This window comes from Struthio camelus, chromosome 1 (genome assembly GCF_040807025.1).
Source record: "Struthio camelus isolate bStrCam1 chromosome 1, bStrCam1.hap1, whole genome shotgun sequence".
Taxonomy (NCBI): domain Eukaryota; kingdom Metazoa; phylum Chordata; class Aves; order Struthioniformes; family Struthionidae; genus Struthio; species Struthio camelus.
This window is the reverse complement of record NC_090942.1, coordinates 92,205,293-92,220,418: the sequence shown is the minus strand read 5'-3', so window position 1 is coordinate 92,220,418 and position 15,126 is coordinate 92,205,293. Positions and strand designations below refer to the sequence as shown.

Below are 15,126 nucleotides of genomic sequence, written 5' to 3'. Positions count from 1 at the left end.
TCTTATTACTTTTCCTTCTCTCTTCCTGCTCAGTGTCTCTCCTCCGGGTGGTGACTTCTCTGATCCTGTCACATCTGCTACTTTGGGCATTGTTCAGGTACGTTCCACCACGCTGCAGCTGATCTGTCCGCTTTGTTAGACTCAAAACGATTGCGCTCCAGTGCATTTGTGCCGGTGGCTGTGGTATGAGAGCTTTGATTTGACACAGGCAGTTTTGTAAGGTGCTTTTTAAAATGTTTTAACAGGATAAAAGGTGACCTTGTGAGATGGTCTCTGAACTGATATGTTTGAGATTCTTTTGGAAGCAGTAACAATTCTTTCCACACTGACTGCTCGGGAATATTTGTGTGCCTCCTGATTCCTGCCCTCTGAACTACGCTTTCAGTATGGCCACTTTCAGCTAGGATGAAAAGTGAACCACTATTAACAGGTGCATTGAAACCATGAACAAATCCTCTGAGCAGATGACTGGGAGAAGGGAATCTTGCAACTTGATTGCCTATCCCTGTTTTGAGAAAAGGGGTTCTATTTAATAGGCCCCCACTTAATTAGATTCTAGTACTGATGTTCTCTCTGGCAGTGCTGGCTCCTCCATCGTGAGGAGTCCCAAGCTGAATAAATCATATTCAGCTTAAAGGATGCACCGTCTTTTTTTCCGCGCTCAGGTTATTGTCTGAAGACTCAGATGTGCCATGTTGAATTTTTTACTGTTTAAACTAATTGTTTTGTTTTGATTCTGAGGGGGACACTGTTTGATCTCTCTGGCTTCTGACAGGTTTTCTGGGGCCTGGATAAGAAGCTGGCACAACGCAAGCACTTCCCCTCTGTCAACTGGCTGATCAGTTACAGCAAATACATGCGTGCCCTAGATGAGTACTATGACAAGCATTTTACAGAGTTTGTCCCTCTCAGGACAAAGGCCAAGGAGATCTTACAGGAAGAGGAGGACCTTGCAGAGATTGTGCAGCTTGTGGGGAAGGTGAGCATCCTGCTTTGAGGAAATGTAGCATCACTGAGCCATCCTCCATTTCCTTGTGACTAGCATGAGCTTTTTACCATGTCCTAGACCAGACCTGATAAGATACTGCAATGTAGAAGGAAGGTAAATGGACCTTGGGAGATAATCAGACTCACCTGCCTGTAGCAGTACCTTATTCAAACTTTCTTGCATGTTATTTGACTCCCAATAACAAATACACTTATAGGTTTGATAAACCTTGACTTTATGCTGCTGTTCCCATCTAAATTAGATGGCAGGGCTTCTGATGCTGGAGTTTAGAAAATTCACTCACTTCAGTGTCCAAATCCTGCTGAAACGCCATTTGTTACAACCTACAGTAGAACGCCATTGGAAGTGATCCTTGTAATAGAAATGATGGAGGCCGATCTTCATGTTTGAAGTAGTCTGAAGAATTGCAATTGATCAGAAACCATGTTACTAGCAGCAGAACAGGTATATGTTGGCATTTACAAGCTGGCTTGTAGAAAAAGAAGTAACGTCTGCTTTCTTCTAAAAACTTGCGATTACCCAGTTTGTAACCTCCAAAGCTCACAGGTCTCTGTGGAGACCTGTGACCTGACATATGGCTCCATTTTACAGGCATTCTTTAATTTCCTTCATTCACTTCACTGTTTTGGACAGAAAGCTAAACTTAGCTCTCAAGGGAAAATCTTCCTGCCTATCAAGAGGGACCCAGTGAAAACTGTCATTGTTTCAGCTTAGCGCTGTAAATATGGTAATCGACAGGTGTCTAACACATATTTGACAGTAATTTAATCTTGTGATGCTCAGATGAGCTATGTTGGCCTTTAAGATGGAGGTAATGTGTGGTAACATGTATTAACTACAGCTGTTTGGAAAAAGTTGGATCCTGATGCTCTTCCTGTTCACTGGTGTTCTAGCCAAGCCAAGCTGGCTTGCAGCAGATCTCACCTAGCAGAACACTCTTCTCTTTGTGACCTGGAAGAAAAGGAAATGTGATCTTAGGGCCTTCTGCAGTTTATTTAGAAAAACATATTTTAAAAGACTAGTCTGCAGAGCAGAGTAAAATTGGTTCCTTGGTATGGAATTGATATTGCTAGGACGATGCTTGAAGCTATAGGTGTTATTCCCATTTAGAAGTACTAGAATCCGTGATCTCGTTCTCAAAGATATTTTTTTAAGAGTTCGTTTCCATCTGGGGGTGGCTAGTAACAACAACAAACCATTAGAAAGGGGGAATTGCGGAAAAACAATTACTTTTACTTCCCCCCCCCCCCCAACCCTTCTTAGCTCTGAATTCTGCTGTTGTCTCCTGACAAAAGACAGTCCAAACTTCCTGTTCAGGAAGCAAGCTGGGGCACTTAAAACTCAATCTGCCCCTTTTATCAAAAGGAAAATGTAGGTAGGTAAGAATGACCTGTGGTGCCAATAACAACAGTAGCAGTGTTGCGGCTGTTGTGTGCAATTTGGTGTACTTTGTCATCAACTCATTTACTTTTCTTAAATGCCAAACAGGGAAAATTCATTGCTAACTCCAGAGGCTAGTATCAAATCCATAATATTACTCGTTAATATAAAATGCTGAAATCTAGCTTTTCTTTCACGGACATAAGGATTTGAGGAAGGGAAAAATGAATTCCCTTCTGTATGTAGGGAGATAACATTTTCATGTACCTTGTAGCAGAGCTGTTTGCACCTTCAGTGGCTCTTTTACACCTTCAATTAAACTTGGTTTCCTTTTTATAACATCAGGTAGACTTAAAGTAGACTTACTGACTGTTTGGCCCCTCTTAATCTTGCTGCTAAGTAAATTGACTGCTCTATAGCAGGGAGACACCCAAAAGATGGGACTCGGCTGGAAGCCATCTTAAGAGGGCAGGGGAAGAACACAGTTACTGATGAAAATAATGGTTCTTGGCCAGGACACAGCATGGCCTTGGGTACTAAAGTAACAACGTTCTTTATTTTTCTAGGCTTCCTTGGCAGAAACAGATAAAATTACCCTAGAAGTTGCCAAGCTGATAAAAGATGACTTCTTGCAACAGAATGGTTATACGCCCTATGACAGGTGAGCTCTGAATGGCCACTGTGCCCTCTGGTTCCTGCGTGTTCTGCATTTAGACAGTTATCTTGGAAACTGGTCAGTGCAGAAATTAATTTTACTTGCCATAAACAAACCGAAGAACTGTGTGTAGGTAGGACATTGAACAGAGTATTCAAGCTGTCCTACCAGCAAGGCATGCTTTTCCTAATGCAGTCACTCCCTTTGAGTTTCGCAGGCCCTCCACCATTGGTGTGAGTACTGCTCAGCTGGCCAGTGTTTCTAAAATAGCATGTCAAATAATAAATGAAACCCCTTAGGAGGAGGGGAAGAGGACCACTTAGTTCCAGTTTTCTCAAATAACACCCAAGGTCTTCCCGTTTATTCTGGCAATGCACAGGAGACTGCGAGAACAACAGTAACTTTCAGTCGCTGTTGCATGATTCTTGATGGATCAAAATTGTTCAACAACTTGCTGGATCCTTTTGCACCTAGTGCCATGTTCATTATCTCTGTCTGCTTTGCTTCTTTCCATGCCGTCTTTGTGTTTTAACAGCTTGCCAGGGGGCCTTTTGAGCTTCATCCTGCTCCCCAGCCCAGGCAGGCATGAGATTTTGAAGTATTTCATTTCTAACATCATAGACCTACGTCATTCTGCAATGGTGTCTGTCCTTTGACTGGGTTACTAGGGCAGTTATGCTTACATATAACAGGGAAGCACAGACAGTAGCATCATGTAGCATATAAATAATAATGAGGTACCTTCCATGGCAGTCATCTATCCATTAAGAAAGGAATTTCTTGTGTGTGGAGCCTCTGGAGTGGTCTTGTCCTATAAATGCTCCCTTTCCAGTGAGTAACGAAACTTGCAGAGCTGTCGGATTCTCCCAAGCTGCTTGGAGGAAGCCTGTTCCCATAATGGATGAAACGAGAAAGAGGAATCCTGTTGGCTGCTCTGGTATTTCCCCTTTCTCATTAGCATTGACCACAGATTAAAATGCAAGACTTGTGCAGTGATGTTTCCTGCTGTCTTTCCTGTTTTATCCAGTGTTTGGGTGCTGTTTCAGAAACCTTACTTCAGGATGGTTATTCAGGTGCATAGTATGATGCACCTATTTAAAAGCATGGGTCCTATTACATGATGTCATAGGAAATAGACTGCCTCTATGAAAAATGCCTGGAGTAAAATAAGTTAGCACTCTTTCTTTCAGGTGAGAATCCAGAGAGAGTTGTGAGGGCAGGCACAAAAGTTAGTTTTGTTAACTGTTCCGAAACACCTGACAGCTCCTATTCTGTTCCAACAGATTCTGCCCTTTCTATAAAACAGTGGGAATGCTTTCCAATATGATTGCGTTTTACGACATGGCACGCCGTGCTGTAGAAACCACAGCCCAGAGTGACAATAAGATCACGTGGTCCATCATTCGAGAGAACATGAGTGAAATCCTCTACAGGCTCACGTCCATGAAATTCAAGGTACGCTTGTCAGGAGAGGCAGCCAGTGTCTGCTTGCTGCCAGCAGCTTGGTTGTACTAGAAAAAGGAGCTGTGTTGCACTGCTTTTTGGGAGCTTTCAGTGCCTCTAAAAAGGCTGTTCCTCAAAGGTGGTCATCAATCTCCTTAGGTAAGTCTGTGAACAGAGACTTTTAGCAATAATATGAATACATTTAAGAACTAGTTTTAGTGAGCACAGGAATGGCTAGGACACTTCTGAGGGGCGCTCACTGAAATCGAATCATGTGATGTTGGCTGCAAAGCCATGGCAACCCCACCTTTAGTAGTCTCTTTTATGTTACATATATTCATGGTAATAGTCCAAGCTCCTTTCCTCTTTAAGTTTTGGACTTTCTGATGTGTCGCTTATAAAATTATAGTATGTTCTAAGGAGATTGTATTAGCAGGTAAGAACAACTTGAAGTTCAAAGCCAGGAATGTGCTAAAAAGTGACTTACAGAAATGTTAATATAGCAATCTTAAATAGAAGTTAAGGAAAGAAAGGATAGTTTCTTGCAGAAATATGTGATGTCCCCTGTGGTTGGCTTGGTACATAACGCAGGTTAACGAGGAAGAGAGGAAAGGAGAAGTAATTTCATTATGGGCTAAAGAGCAAATAGGCTGCTCAGAGCAGCTGTGCTGGGTAGCTTCAGCAGCCATCTTTGCAGAGTGCAGCTTTCCTGCTCCTGTTCTTAAAACTTATCCAGAGCATGCCAGCCCAGCAGTTACTGGTAGGACAGTAGCCTGTGATGCTGTCTGATGTTAAAGTAGCTAATGAATGTTCTCTGCAAAGTATGGGGCTTATTTTGTTGCAGTTGGGCCAATATTGCAAACCTTTCAAGTACAAGTACCATGAGATTAAAATTACTTTTTAAACTAACAAAGTTCTGGCATGCCAGCGTATCCCATTCCTGCAGTTTACTGGCTTGTTTCTGCTTGTTAAGCAGACCCCTGGTATATATTCTCGAAGCATCAAGAGCATGACAAGCTATACATACGCTTGGGCACATGAGCTTGTTTGAGAGCTGGCTATGTAGAGACAGGTGAAGTAAAATGCTTTTAACAAACCCTGGCCACCAGAAGACATCTGGTATAGAGCAGAGTAGTGGACAGCATGGCTGAAAACAGGATCCAGAGGATGAATAAGTGGTAAGTGGAGAAGCCCCCCTACTACAGTAATAATTATGAAAGGAAAGTTATCCTGGATAATAATCTGAAAGGCTTAAGTATTTAAATGACCTGCCTCCTGTAGTGTGTAGATTTTGGAGGAGCAGTGAGGAAGTAGTGTGATCCAAAAACCTAAGTCCTCTCTGTTACCCAGTAGCTGTGAGGGGAATGGTGAAGACATTGATCAGCTTTCACAGCTTGACCACTATTGCTTCTTGCAGGGAAGGCGGAGATGGAGTTCCACCTGCTGTGCAGTGAGCAGGTGTAAATCCTGAGGTCAAGAAGTTACAGCACTAGCAAAGAAAGATTGTCTTAAGTAAAAGACTTTTCAAGATTGATCTGTTCATTTGCTATGTTGTCTTTCAGGATCCTGTCAAAGATGGCGAAGCAAAAATCAAGGCGGACTATGCTCAGCTGTTTGAGGACATGCAGAATGCATTTCGCAGTCTGGAAGACTAGACTCAGCCTCTGTGACCACTCGTTTGTCCTCTCAGTTCCTCATCTCAGCTCCTCAGCTTCCCTACCTTGCGAGAAGGATGCAACAGTACTTGAGTTGATAATAGTCCTATGTTTCCCTGTTCATACTCCTTGTGTCTTTACAAAACATTCCTCTTTAGTTTATGTTTGGCCTTGCTTCGTGTGTCTGAAATGGTGAGTGAAGTGTGAATGGGCCTGACTGAGTGAGGAAATGCTGTTGTATGCTTCTAGGGTGGGAAAAACGTCACCTCGCCCTCTCCCAGTTCTCTTGGTAACCAGGCTCTTACCCTGGAAAGTAACCAATTGAGTTGTACTGGCAGAGGTGGTGTAGACCTTAATGCACTCAGGTGGTACATTCTGAGCTGGCAGTGGTGTAAGGCATTTAGGTCTAGCACTTTGCTAAGTGACTATCATGACTTAAACTCCCTATTCTTAAACAGAATTGTTGACCATATTTTGATGATGTGTTGATACAAGTGAAACCAACATAAATTCTTCATTACGATGTCCCTTCCACAACCTTCAGCTGAGGTTGTTGGTATTGAAATGTGGCAGTTCTGGAGCATCAACAAGAAGGGACTCACTAGAAGATGAACATGTACAAGCAGCTAATATGCTTTTGTACACTGGAGAAATAGAATTTTATTTTCCTACTTAATAGTCAGATAGGACTGTTGGACTCTGCATCAGCTAAAATTAAAGCCATAGGTATTCAGCTTTCAGCAGAAAGATTTTTTTTTTTTCCTTCTTTGCCTCCAATTCACCCCATAAAATTTCATAACACTCAGCTGCTTTAGTCTGTGAAGCTTGTTACTGCTGCTTTGTACTGCAGGACATAACAAGCTGTGATGACTCCACTTATGTGGACCAGGAAAATATGTCCTTCCTAAGTGGTGCTCTGTATGCCAATACACTTGCCTTCCAGTGCAATGGCCAGGTTGTTCTTAGAAAAAGGAAATTTGTGCTTAACCCTCCTCCTCTACCACACTCATTTAGCTTGTCTGGCTGCAGCACAAAACATCCTCAGTTCTCACGTAAAAGGAATGTATGATGCTAAACTTCTGGTGGAGGGGAGGAGGAGAAGACTGTACTTCTGTACAGAGTGTATTTACTCTTCCCTTGTTGATTTTGATGCAAGGGAAACATCTGCACTGTGCTCTGGAAGCACTGTCTATAAGGCATCAGAAACTGCTGTTGGGCTTGTTTATTGACAAAACTAGCATGAGATGAGGAGTGAGCATAGAGCAGCCTTTCCATCAAACTTCAAGAGCCAACACTCACCAGTGCTGCATAGTGAGAGAGATTAAAGGTTCTGGCATCCTGTCGGGTCTTTGACTCTTCTCACTTGTGTTTCAGATGGCATTTAACGTTTCTTTGTCATGCAACACACACTCTTCAACTTGGTTCCAGCTGAAAACTACTAAATTGTTATGGTCATGAAACGATAACTGTTGTAGACGACATCGTTGTAGTGGCATGGTTATACAAGTGTTAATCCTGTATTGAAGTATTTCCACTGAGCTGCCAGCTGTGAACAGTAATGTTGCAACAGGTTCTCTGTGCTATGGACCAAATGCTACCACTTCCACTATATCAACTCACTGTCAGGGAGAGCTCAGCTGAAACATAACCAGATCTAATATTTTTGGTTCTCCCAAAGGAAATGACTACGCCAGCTAATATTTTGGTAGTGAATGGTTAAGTTTACAGTTCACCAAACTTTCAGTGTATGCTGCTTACTTTAACAATGATCATGTGTGAATGAGTAGTCACCATTCAAGTCCTTGCTGGTTTCCTCAATTGTTCATACCCTTCACCACTGTACTATGTAGCATTTCATGCTAGAAAACAGATGTTCTTATTTCTTTAAATAGAAAAATGTTATAAACTTTACAACAGATGTCTGAGATAATGCCGTTCTAATATTTATTGTGCTGTACCTGGCCCTGAAGTGTGACCAGTTCAAACAGTTTCATATATATTTGTTTCTTTTTGTTTTGTGTCTCAGTTTTCAGTGTTGAGATTCTGATGTTCACTGTGTACTGCAAGTCTTCCCTCCGCAGCTGTGGGAGGAATTAAAAGATGGGTAGAACCCAACCACCTACTCTACCTTGTATATTTCATAATGTATGTTGCTGGAAGTTGTGTAAAAAATTGAGTCAATGAAAATAAAAATGGATTTAAAGTAGGTCTTTGCTGTCTTATTTTCCTATGTCAAACCAAAGCCTTTCTGCAATGATGTAGACAGCCTATGATGAGCAAAGCTTAAAAAGTAAGGTTTGAAGCAAGTTATAAGTTTTGGGACCTCTTTACACTTCTAAGAAACGATTTAGCAGGGACCTTCTCTTGAGTTCCCCCATTCCTGTACAGCTTGCATAATCTTCTTTGATTTAATGTCTAAGAGTCATATTAACAGTTATAGTAATAAATACTCTGGGGGGTAGACTTTTAGAACTAACTTTATTGTAATGAAAATATAGCTTTCCTTTCACTTCTAGTAGCTACCATGTATGATAATTACAACACAATTGGAATTGTGCCACTTTCTGGCACTTAACTAAGCCTTAACATATTTCCCCACCAAGTACATCCTGCTGTGGAATACCCCTCCTAAAATCTGAGTTGGATAGTTTAGACAAACTGTTTTGAATTTCTGTATCAGAAGGTAAAGCAGTACTGCTGTCCACATCCTGAAACTGACTCCAGTTAGCATCTATTTAAAACACAGATTTGAGAGCTTCTGTAAGTAGCAGCATACCATCAAATTCAGGCATTTCCGTATATATTTGTATAACATATCTTCAAAGGAGGTGCTTTGCTACTACATATATAGACATGCAGTTAGAATAGAGCAAACGTTCAGGTAGTTCCACTGCATTACAAAGGGGTGGAAGTCGCCAATTCAGTCCTGGCAAACAGCCTGCCATACGCTAAGTAGGCAGCAGTTCTCTGTGGACATTAAGAAATCCATTGAGGGAGGCACTGAGTTCAGCTTTTGGCAGCTTGGAAGTCGCAAACCGGCACTGTTTTCACTTCATCCACTCTACTTTTGTGAATCTGGAAGGCAGGAGTCACCCAGCGCCCACAAGAACACTGCTCACCCCGCCAGCTGAAGGAGCCCAGCTTAGATGTGCATTTGGGACACAGAAGCTGCAGGAAACACAAATAACCCATTCTAAGGCACAGTCAAACACAGTCCTACTTAAAACGTAGTTCTACGGCAAATGACGTTCTGGCAACCTTAACCGAGCCAGCACCTTCCCTTTCTCACTTCAAAGAAGTTAAACAGGCTGAAAACAGGCAAAAAAGCTAGAGAGGCATGGCTGATGTTTGCCATGCCCTGGGGTGTGACAGGCAGCTGTGCTGCCAGACAGGAGGGTCTGGGAAGGCAGCTGCTCAGGCTTGGTGCAGTCCCAGGGCAGTTTAACCAGTCTCTTAAACTTCAGAAAGTCTCAGCCAGCCTGAGACCACAACAGGTTTTGAAAGTCCTACAAACTTTTATATTAACCAAAAAAAAAAAACCAAAGCAGTACCCTGTTTTGGTATTAGCCTTCTCTGTCCAACAAGATTACTGGCTCCTTTTGCTATGAGTATTCAACATTTGAGAATCTGCTTATAAACTGCAACACTGATACAGCTCAGCCTGGAAGACCTGGGAACTTGTGTGGGGGCCATCATATTAAGGCGCATAGAGAAGTCTGTTCTGCATTTGCAAAAAAACTCATTCAAAAACTAAAGTGCTTCCTGCCCTTCACCTGTCCTTCCATGACTCCTAGCAATGCTGGCTCCATCCACTGCACAGGCTCAGTGAAGTAAGAGGTACATTTATCACGGCCATCATCATGAAGCTGAGTAGAGTCTGTTATCCTCTTGTGAGCAAAGGCTGCTGGTCCATTTCCTTCCACATGGGACAAAATGCTGGAACTACGGAAGAGAGAGCGCCTGTCCTCCAGGACAGAAGACAGAGGAGGTAAAAGAGTTGTTTTTACTGGGGAAACCTATAGACTGTAATAGAGCATGGGGACATGGACCTCTTGACAATAAATACATAGGATTACACAGCCTACTTTTTTTTTAAACTTAGTCTAAAAGGTCAACAGGCACTGACTCCATTTAGGGCTGCTTCTTAACAAACAAATCCAGTCATTCATGTAGCTTTGGGCTCTGTCCCACAGCGGTATGTTGTTTCTTTTACAGATCTATTTTTAGACAAGTCCCACCTATTAAAACTTGAAATCTAAGCTCATATATGTGAAAAAAATCTACACTTAGGGAACAACAGGATTTTTCAACGTCATTTTACATAATTCATAAAAGACAGTTAAAATGTAGTACTGAACATCTACAACAAGTTTCCTTGAGAGAAGCCCATTTTCAAAACGAAACTAGAAGTTATGGTTTAAGAGCAAGCGACTTCACAGCACCAGGCAGAATTATGCCTGATTATAGAATCTAGCAATTGAGGCTCCACAAGTACTGCACAACTTCAAGGAACAGAAGGCTTTGCGTTTCATAAAACACTTTTGTTTGTCTGATTTCTGTGTCACACACTGTACGGAAACTTACACAAGATCTTATCCCTGTCTTGAAAATAATGACATATCCATTGAGTCACATGTACTATTATTTTTCTCTCAAGACTTTACTCAAAATGACTTTTAATGGGGAATATAAAAGGTTTGGGGAATATAAAAGTACCTGCATTTTCTGCATCTGTAGAGAACCTCCATGTTTGGAGTTTGACACATACTGGTTGGATCAACAGCAAAAACTTCTCGGGGCAAGTCTTGAAGTTCTGCAGAGGGGACAGTATGAAGCTGTGAATCAAACCAATTAACCCATGATCCACTTCAGTGAAACAAGACAGGGCTGTGCTTTTGCCCTAGTCAGACTATGTAAAGACTACCTTCTTTCCGTTTCATTTGTTCATTTACCAATGCCATTAGTTGAATTCTAAAAAAGAGAGTCTCATCTCACTATATCTAAGATCAGGATTCACTTAATGTAAGGAACTGGAATCGAGAATTTGGCCTTGACAATGGTAAAAGAGTTGAATTTTCCTCTATGTTCTTATTTAAACACGGAGCAAAGACATGGGAGGTAGTCAGAACAGTTCTTCCAATCTTTTAGCGCATACAAGAAATAAAACCAACTCTTATGAATGGAACCTGCTAAGAATAAGAGAGAGAGTTCTATTATACTCGGTACATAACAGTGCAAGAGAGACATTCCACTGAGATTAACTTTACGGAAAGTTTTTATAACAGAACTACACATACACACTCATATATATATATCCACTGAAGTCAATCTGTTGCATATCAGACTACGAAAGTTCACTTCATACCTTGATTTCAACTTTATGTTATTTTAGCTCTGCTTTTATCTTTTTATTTGATTTCCTTGACTTCTTTTTAGAGGACTTTCAGTTTGCCTGAAAGGCACATAAAAATCGAGAAATACATAAAGTTGACTTTCGCTGTTTCTGCATTTTGATGCAGAGAACAGTTCATTACAGATCTTATTTCTCAGACATGTCTCAATGACTTTTTTCCCCCGATGACTAGCTAGGATTCTTTAGAGTCAACATGGCATGAATGTTAATCTAGCCAACTCAAGGCTCAGCTACTTTGAGAGAAGTACTCAGTCAACAAACCATCATTGAGCTCTGTAAAGAGGCATTCCTCTGCCATGCGCTTCTGTGCTCATTTAAGGACACAGAATTTAAGGGCACGTGCTGGGAACTCCAGCTATGGGAAAATATTCACCAGTTTGCAACCTGTTCGAAAGGACAGCAAGTAGGTTCAGAAACAAATCTTTTTTTTTTTTTTTTTTAAATCAGTGAAACACGGCCCATCATCGTGATCACACGCAGCCCTCATGCAGCACACTGGACACCGGAGGTCTTCCTGAGGTACAACCAGTTAAAAATATCCACGTTCTGCAGCAGAACGAGGAGCAGTACACGGGTTAGTAGCGACAACCCCTGAACACAGCACACGGTTCCCAAGATAATCTGAACTGACTGCACATCAGGAAGATGCCAGCAGGTGCCGGATGCTGCCTATCAGTGCACAGAGCCGTGTGACCCACAGCCCATCAGACCGACCAAAGCCCCTCCGTGCGTGATCCACCTGGCACCACCCATCCCTGGGAGACCCCCAGAAGTCTGTATCCAGTTTCAGGTGTTCACCGAAGCCTAACTTCAGTGACGAGACGCGGCTCGCTGGCGGGCTGCTCCCCAAACCCAGCTCGGCTCAGCCTCGGCTGCTCCCTGGGCACGGGCGGGAGGCGGAGGTACTCACCGGGGTACCTCTCCGTGACCATCTGCAGGCGGTACCGCTTGTAAAGGGCGCTGCTCACGTCCACGGCACAGCCCATGGCCTCGTAGAGCTTCAGCTGCCACTCGAAGCCCGGGTTCACCCTGCGGCCAGGGGAGAGCAGAGGGCAGGTGAGGGCCGGGCAGGGGGCAGAGGCCCCGCGGCCGCTCCCCGCCCCGCGGACGGGGCCCGGGCACCCACTCGACGTCGGGCTTGGCGGCCTTGACGGCGGCGTACGCCTCCTCCCAGCGCAGCCCCTCGCTCTTCATGAGGTAGGCGGTCACCACGGCGGCGCTGCGGCTCACCCCGGCCTGGCTGTAAGGCAAAGCGGGGCTGTGGGCGGCGGCCGCGCCGGAGCGAACCGGACCGGACCGGACCGGAGCGGGCGGCCACCCCCACCCGCCGCCTCTCACCAGCGCACGAGGGCGGCGCCGCCGGCGGCCCGGGCGGCGCCGATGAAGGCGGCGCAGTCGTCGAGGCGGCTCAGCAGGTCGGCGCCGGGCTCGTCCCGCGCCCGCACGTGCAGGGCCCGCACCCCCGGCGGCAGCGCCGCCTCCTCCGCGCCCACCGTCAGCACCGCCACCACCCCCGCCGCCGACAGCGCCTCCGGCGACGAGCACGACTCGGCGCCGCCCACGTACAGCCCCGGCAGCACGGGCACCATCCCGCCGCCCAGCCCCTCGCCCGCTGCCGCCGCCATGATGGCGGGACCGCGGCGACGGAGGAGGACGCCGCCGCTCCCAACATGGCGGCGGGGGCCGGTGCCGCCGCCCCCAACATGGCGGCGGGGCGGGGCCGCGGAGCGGGTGCCGCCGCTCTCAACATGGCGGCGGAGCGGGTGCCGCCGCTCTCAACATGGCGGCGGAGCGGGTGCCGCCGCTCTCAACATGGCGGCGGAGCGGGTGCCGCCGCTCTCAACATGGCGGCGGAGCGGGTGCCGCCGCTCTCAACATGGCGGCGGAGCGGGTGCCGCCGCTCTCAACATGGCGGTGCTGGGAGGCAGCGGGGCGGGTGTCGCCGGCAGGGGCCAGGCGGGAGCCGCGGCGGGGCGAGAGGCCGCGGGCGGCGCTCGGCGCCGTGGCGGGAGGCGAGGGGGCCGCGGGGTGAACGCAGCGAGCTGAGCAAGGGGTCCTTCTTCAGGAAATTAAAAACAAAACAGAACTTTTTTCTTCCCTCTTGCCATCATTTTCATAATAATTTACATGATAAAATTCACAGGTGTGTAAGTGCTGGAGCAGCGCCCTGTGCCCTGTGTTGCTTTGGCTTGTGGAAAAACCTTGGCGTTTCTTTTTGTTCTCTTCAGTGAATGCTCGGCGCGAGGGACATACGTAGAGGCCAGCAAAGGTTCCCCACAGATAGTGTTTTACCCCTTCTGTCCAAGGAGATTTTTGCTTGGAAGGGGATGGGGAAACAGTAAACTTTTTTACATGCGTTTAGCAAGACAAATAAAGAGGCTAGAGAGAGAGAAGCAGTCAACTGGCCGCATAGGCTGGTGCCGGCGACTTCTCCAATGGCATAATGAGACTCACAAATGTTTCTAGCTCTCCTAGTCAGAAAGATCATGAAAGTCTGATGCGTTGCGATCTTTCACATACTCAGAAAACAAATGAAGAAATACTCTTAATAAATCTCCCAATTTGTTATTCTTAAAATCCCTTACTTTTAAATCAGTCGTGTATTTTTGAGGTCCAGGTATAGTGTGTATTGTGTATTTTGCGCTGGCAGTCTTTCGCTTTGGAGATGAGCTACCTATAAAAGTGAGAAAATCCTCCTGGAGAGACTAATGCGTGTTTTTCTAGCAACCGGTCCAGTAACTCCCTGAGGTGGAGGCACTGGGCTGCCCTTGCGGGAAGGCAGGCCTGGAGTCTGCCCGAGGGCGGCCTCCGCTGTGGATCGGAGTATGCCAGGGGACAGGAGGTGAGCGCGGTCACTGCAGGAAAGCACCGCATGTCCAAACCTTTTATTAAGGTTTCTGCCCAAAGCGTGGTAACGAATGGAGGCTGAGAGGAGCTTTCGTCTGGAAAGCCTGGAGAACCAACGCCCGTTTCCAGATTGCCGTTTGTGAATTGCTGGCCTAGAGATTAATACAAAACAGTAGGGCTTTCAGGATCCATCGTTTACTGTGTGGATACCTGACTGGTCTGTAGGAGAGCTCTTTATCTGAGCTAAGTTTTTCTGCAGGAAATCAACCACCCAGAAAATCTGCTGGGAAATGAAATCAGCTCGCTTCTAAGGTCTGTTACATGACCACATCCACATAGGTGGAGGGAAAGCTAACATGCAGAATAAAGCTAACAGCAGTTAGCTTTAACTCCTTCTAGATTGAGGCCTCCCATTCTTTAATGTCATAGACTTTACATTCCGATGAACGTTTTGGTCATTCGCGTTAGGGACTGGCTATGCTTCTGGCTGTACTCTGAAACGGAATCCAGCCCCAGTAATTCCTTACTGGCCTTGTCTGCAGCATCCAGATAAGCTCTTGCTGCTGGAAGTCAAATGTATGGCCCAGCTTGAAAACTGTCACGCTCTTCTGTTTTGTACTAGCTCCCATGCAACAGGTAGATGCTGAGTTGCAAAACAGGAATTGTAACTAACTCCAGATTTCTGTGCTAATCTCTTACTGTTAACCAGGCTATGATTTGCATT

General features: G+C 45.2%; 2 protein-coding genes across 5 annotated transcripts in view; one reads left to right on the top strand and one right to left on the bottom strand.

Annotated features, from left to right (window-relative positions):
• The window catches only part of ATP6V1A (ATPase H+ transporting V1 subunit A), a 30,800-nt gene extending 22,452 nt beyond the window's left edge, over window positions 1-8,348 (top strand). For all 4 annotated transcript variants that reach the window (XM_068957468.1, XM_068957495.1, XM_068957476.1 and 1 more), the window contains 5 exons: window positions 34-97; window positions 776-979; window positions 2,956-3,050; window positions 4,328-4,499; window positions 6,050-8,348. In XM_068957468.1, coding sequence (XP_068813569.1) covers window positions 34-97; window positions 776-979; window positions 2,956-3,050; window positions 4,328-4,499; window positions 6,050-6,142 — 628 coding nt within the window. In that variant the 3' untranslated portion in view covers window positions 6,143-8,348. The remainder of the gene's footprint in view (window positions 1-33; window positions 98-775; window positions 980-2,955; window positions 3,051-4,327; window positions 4,500-6,049) is intronic.
• A 253-nt stretch (window positions 8,349-8,601) lies between these two features.
• Window positions 8,602-13,217, bottom strand: DUSP12 (dual specificity phosphatase 12). The gene is made up of 6 exons (XM_068957505.1): window positions 12,894-13,217; window positions 12,682-12,795; window positions 12,466-12,584; window positions 10,859-10,955; window positions 9,916-10,102; window positions 8,602-9,310 (listed from the first exon to the last, which is right to left on the bottom strand). Exons 1-6 carry the CDS (start codon window positions 13,178-13,180, stop codon window positions 9,149-9,151), a joined length of 966 nt encoding a protein of 321 aa, XP_068813606.1. The 5' UTR covers window positions 13,181-13,217; the 3' UTR covers window positions 8,602-9,148.
• Between the last annotated feature and the right edge of the window lie 1,909 nt (window positions 13,218-15,126).

Bases quoted from the DNA above. Each gene is read 5' to 3' on its own strand.
- DUSP12 (XM_068957505.1), bottom strand. From the start codon at position 13,180: ATGGCGGCGGCAGCGGGCGAGGGGCTGGGCGGCGGGATGGTGCCCGTG. The intron at 12,585-12,681 runs GTGGGTGCCCGG...CCCTGGCCGCAG, and splicing joins GCCGCCAAGCCCGACGTCGA to GGTGAACCCGGGCTTCGAGT. The intron at 9,311-9,915 runs GTGAAGGGCAGG...TGTTTCCTGCAG, and splicing joins TAGGAGTCATGGAAGGACAG to CTTCTGTGTCCCAAATGCAC.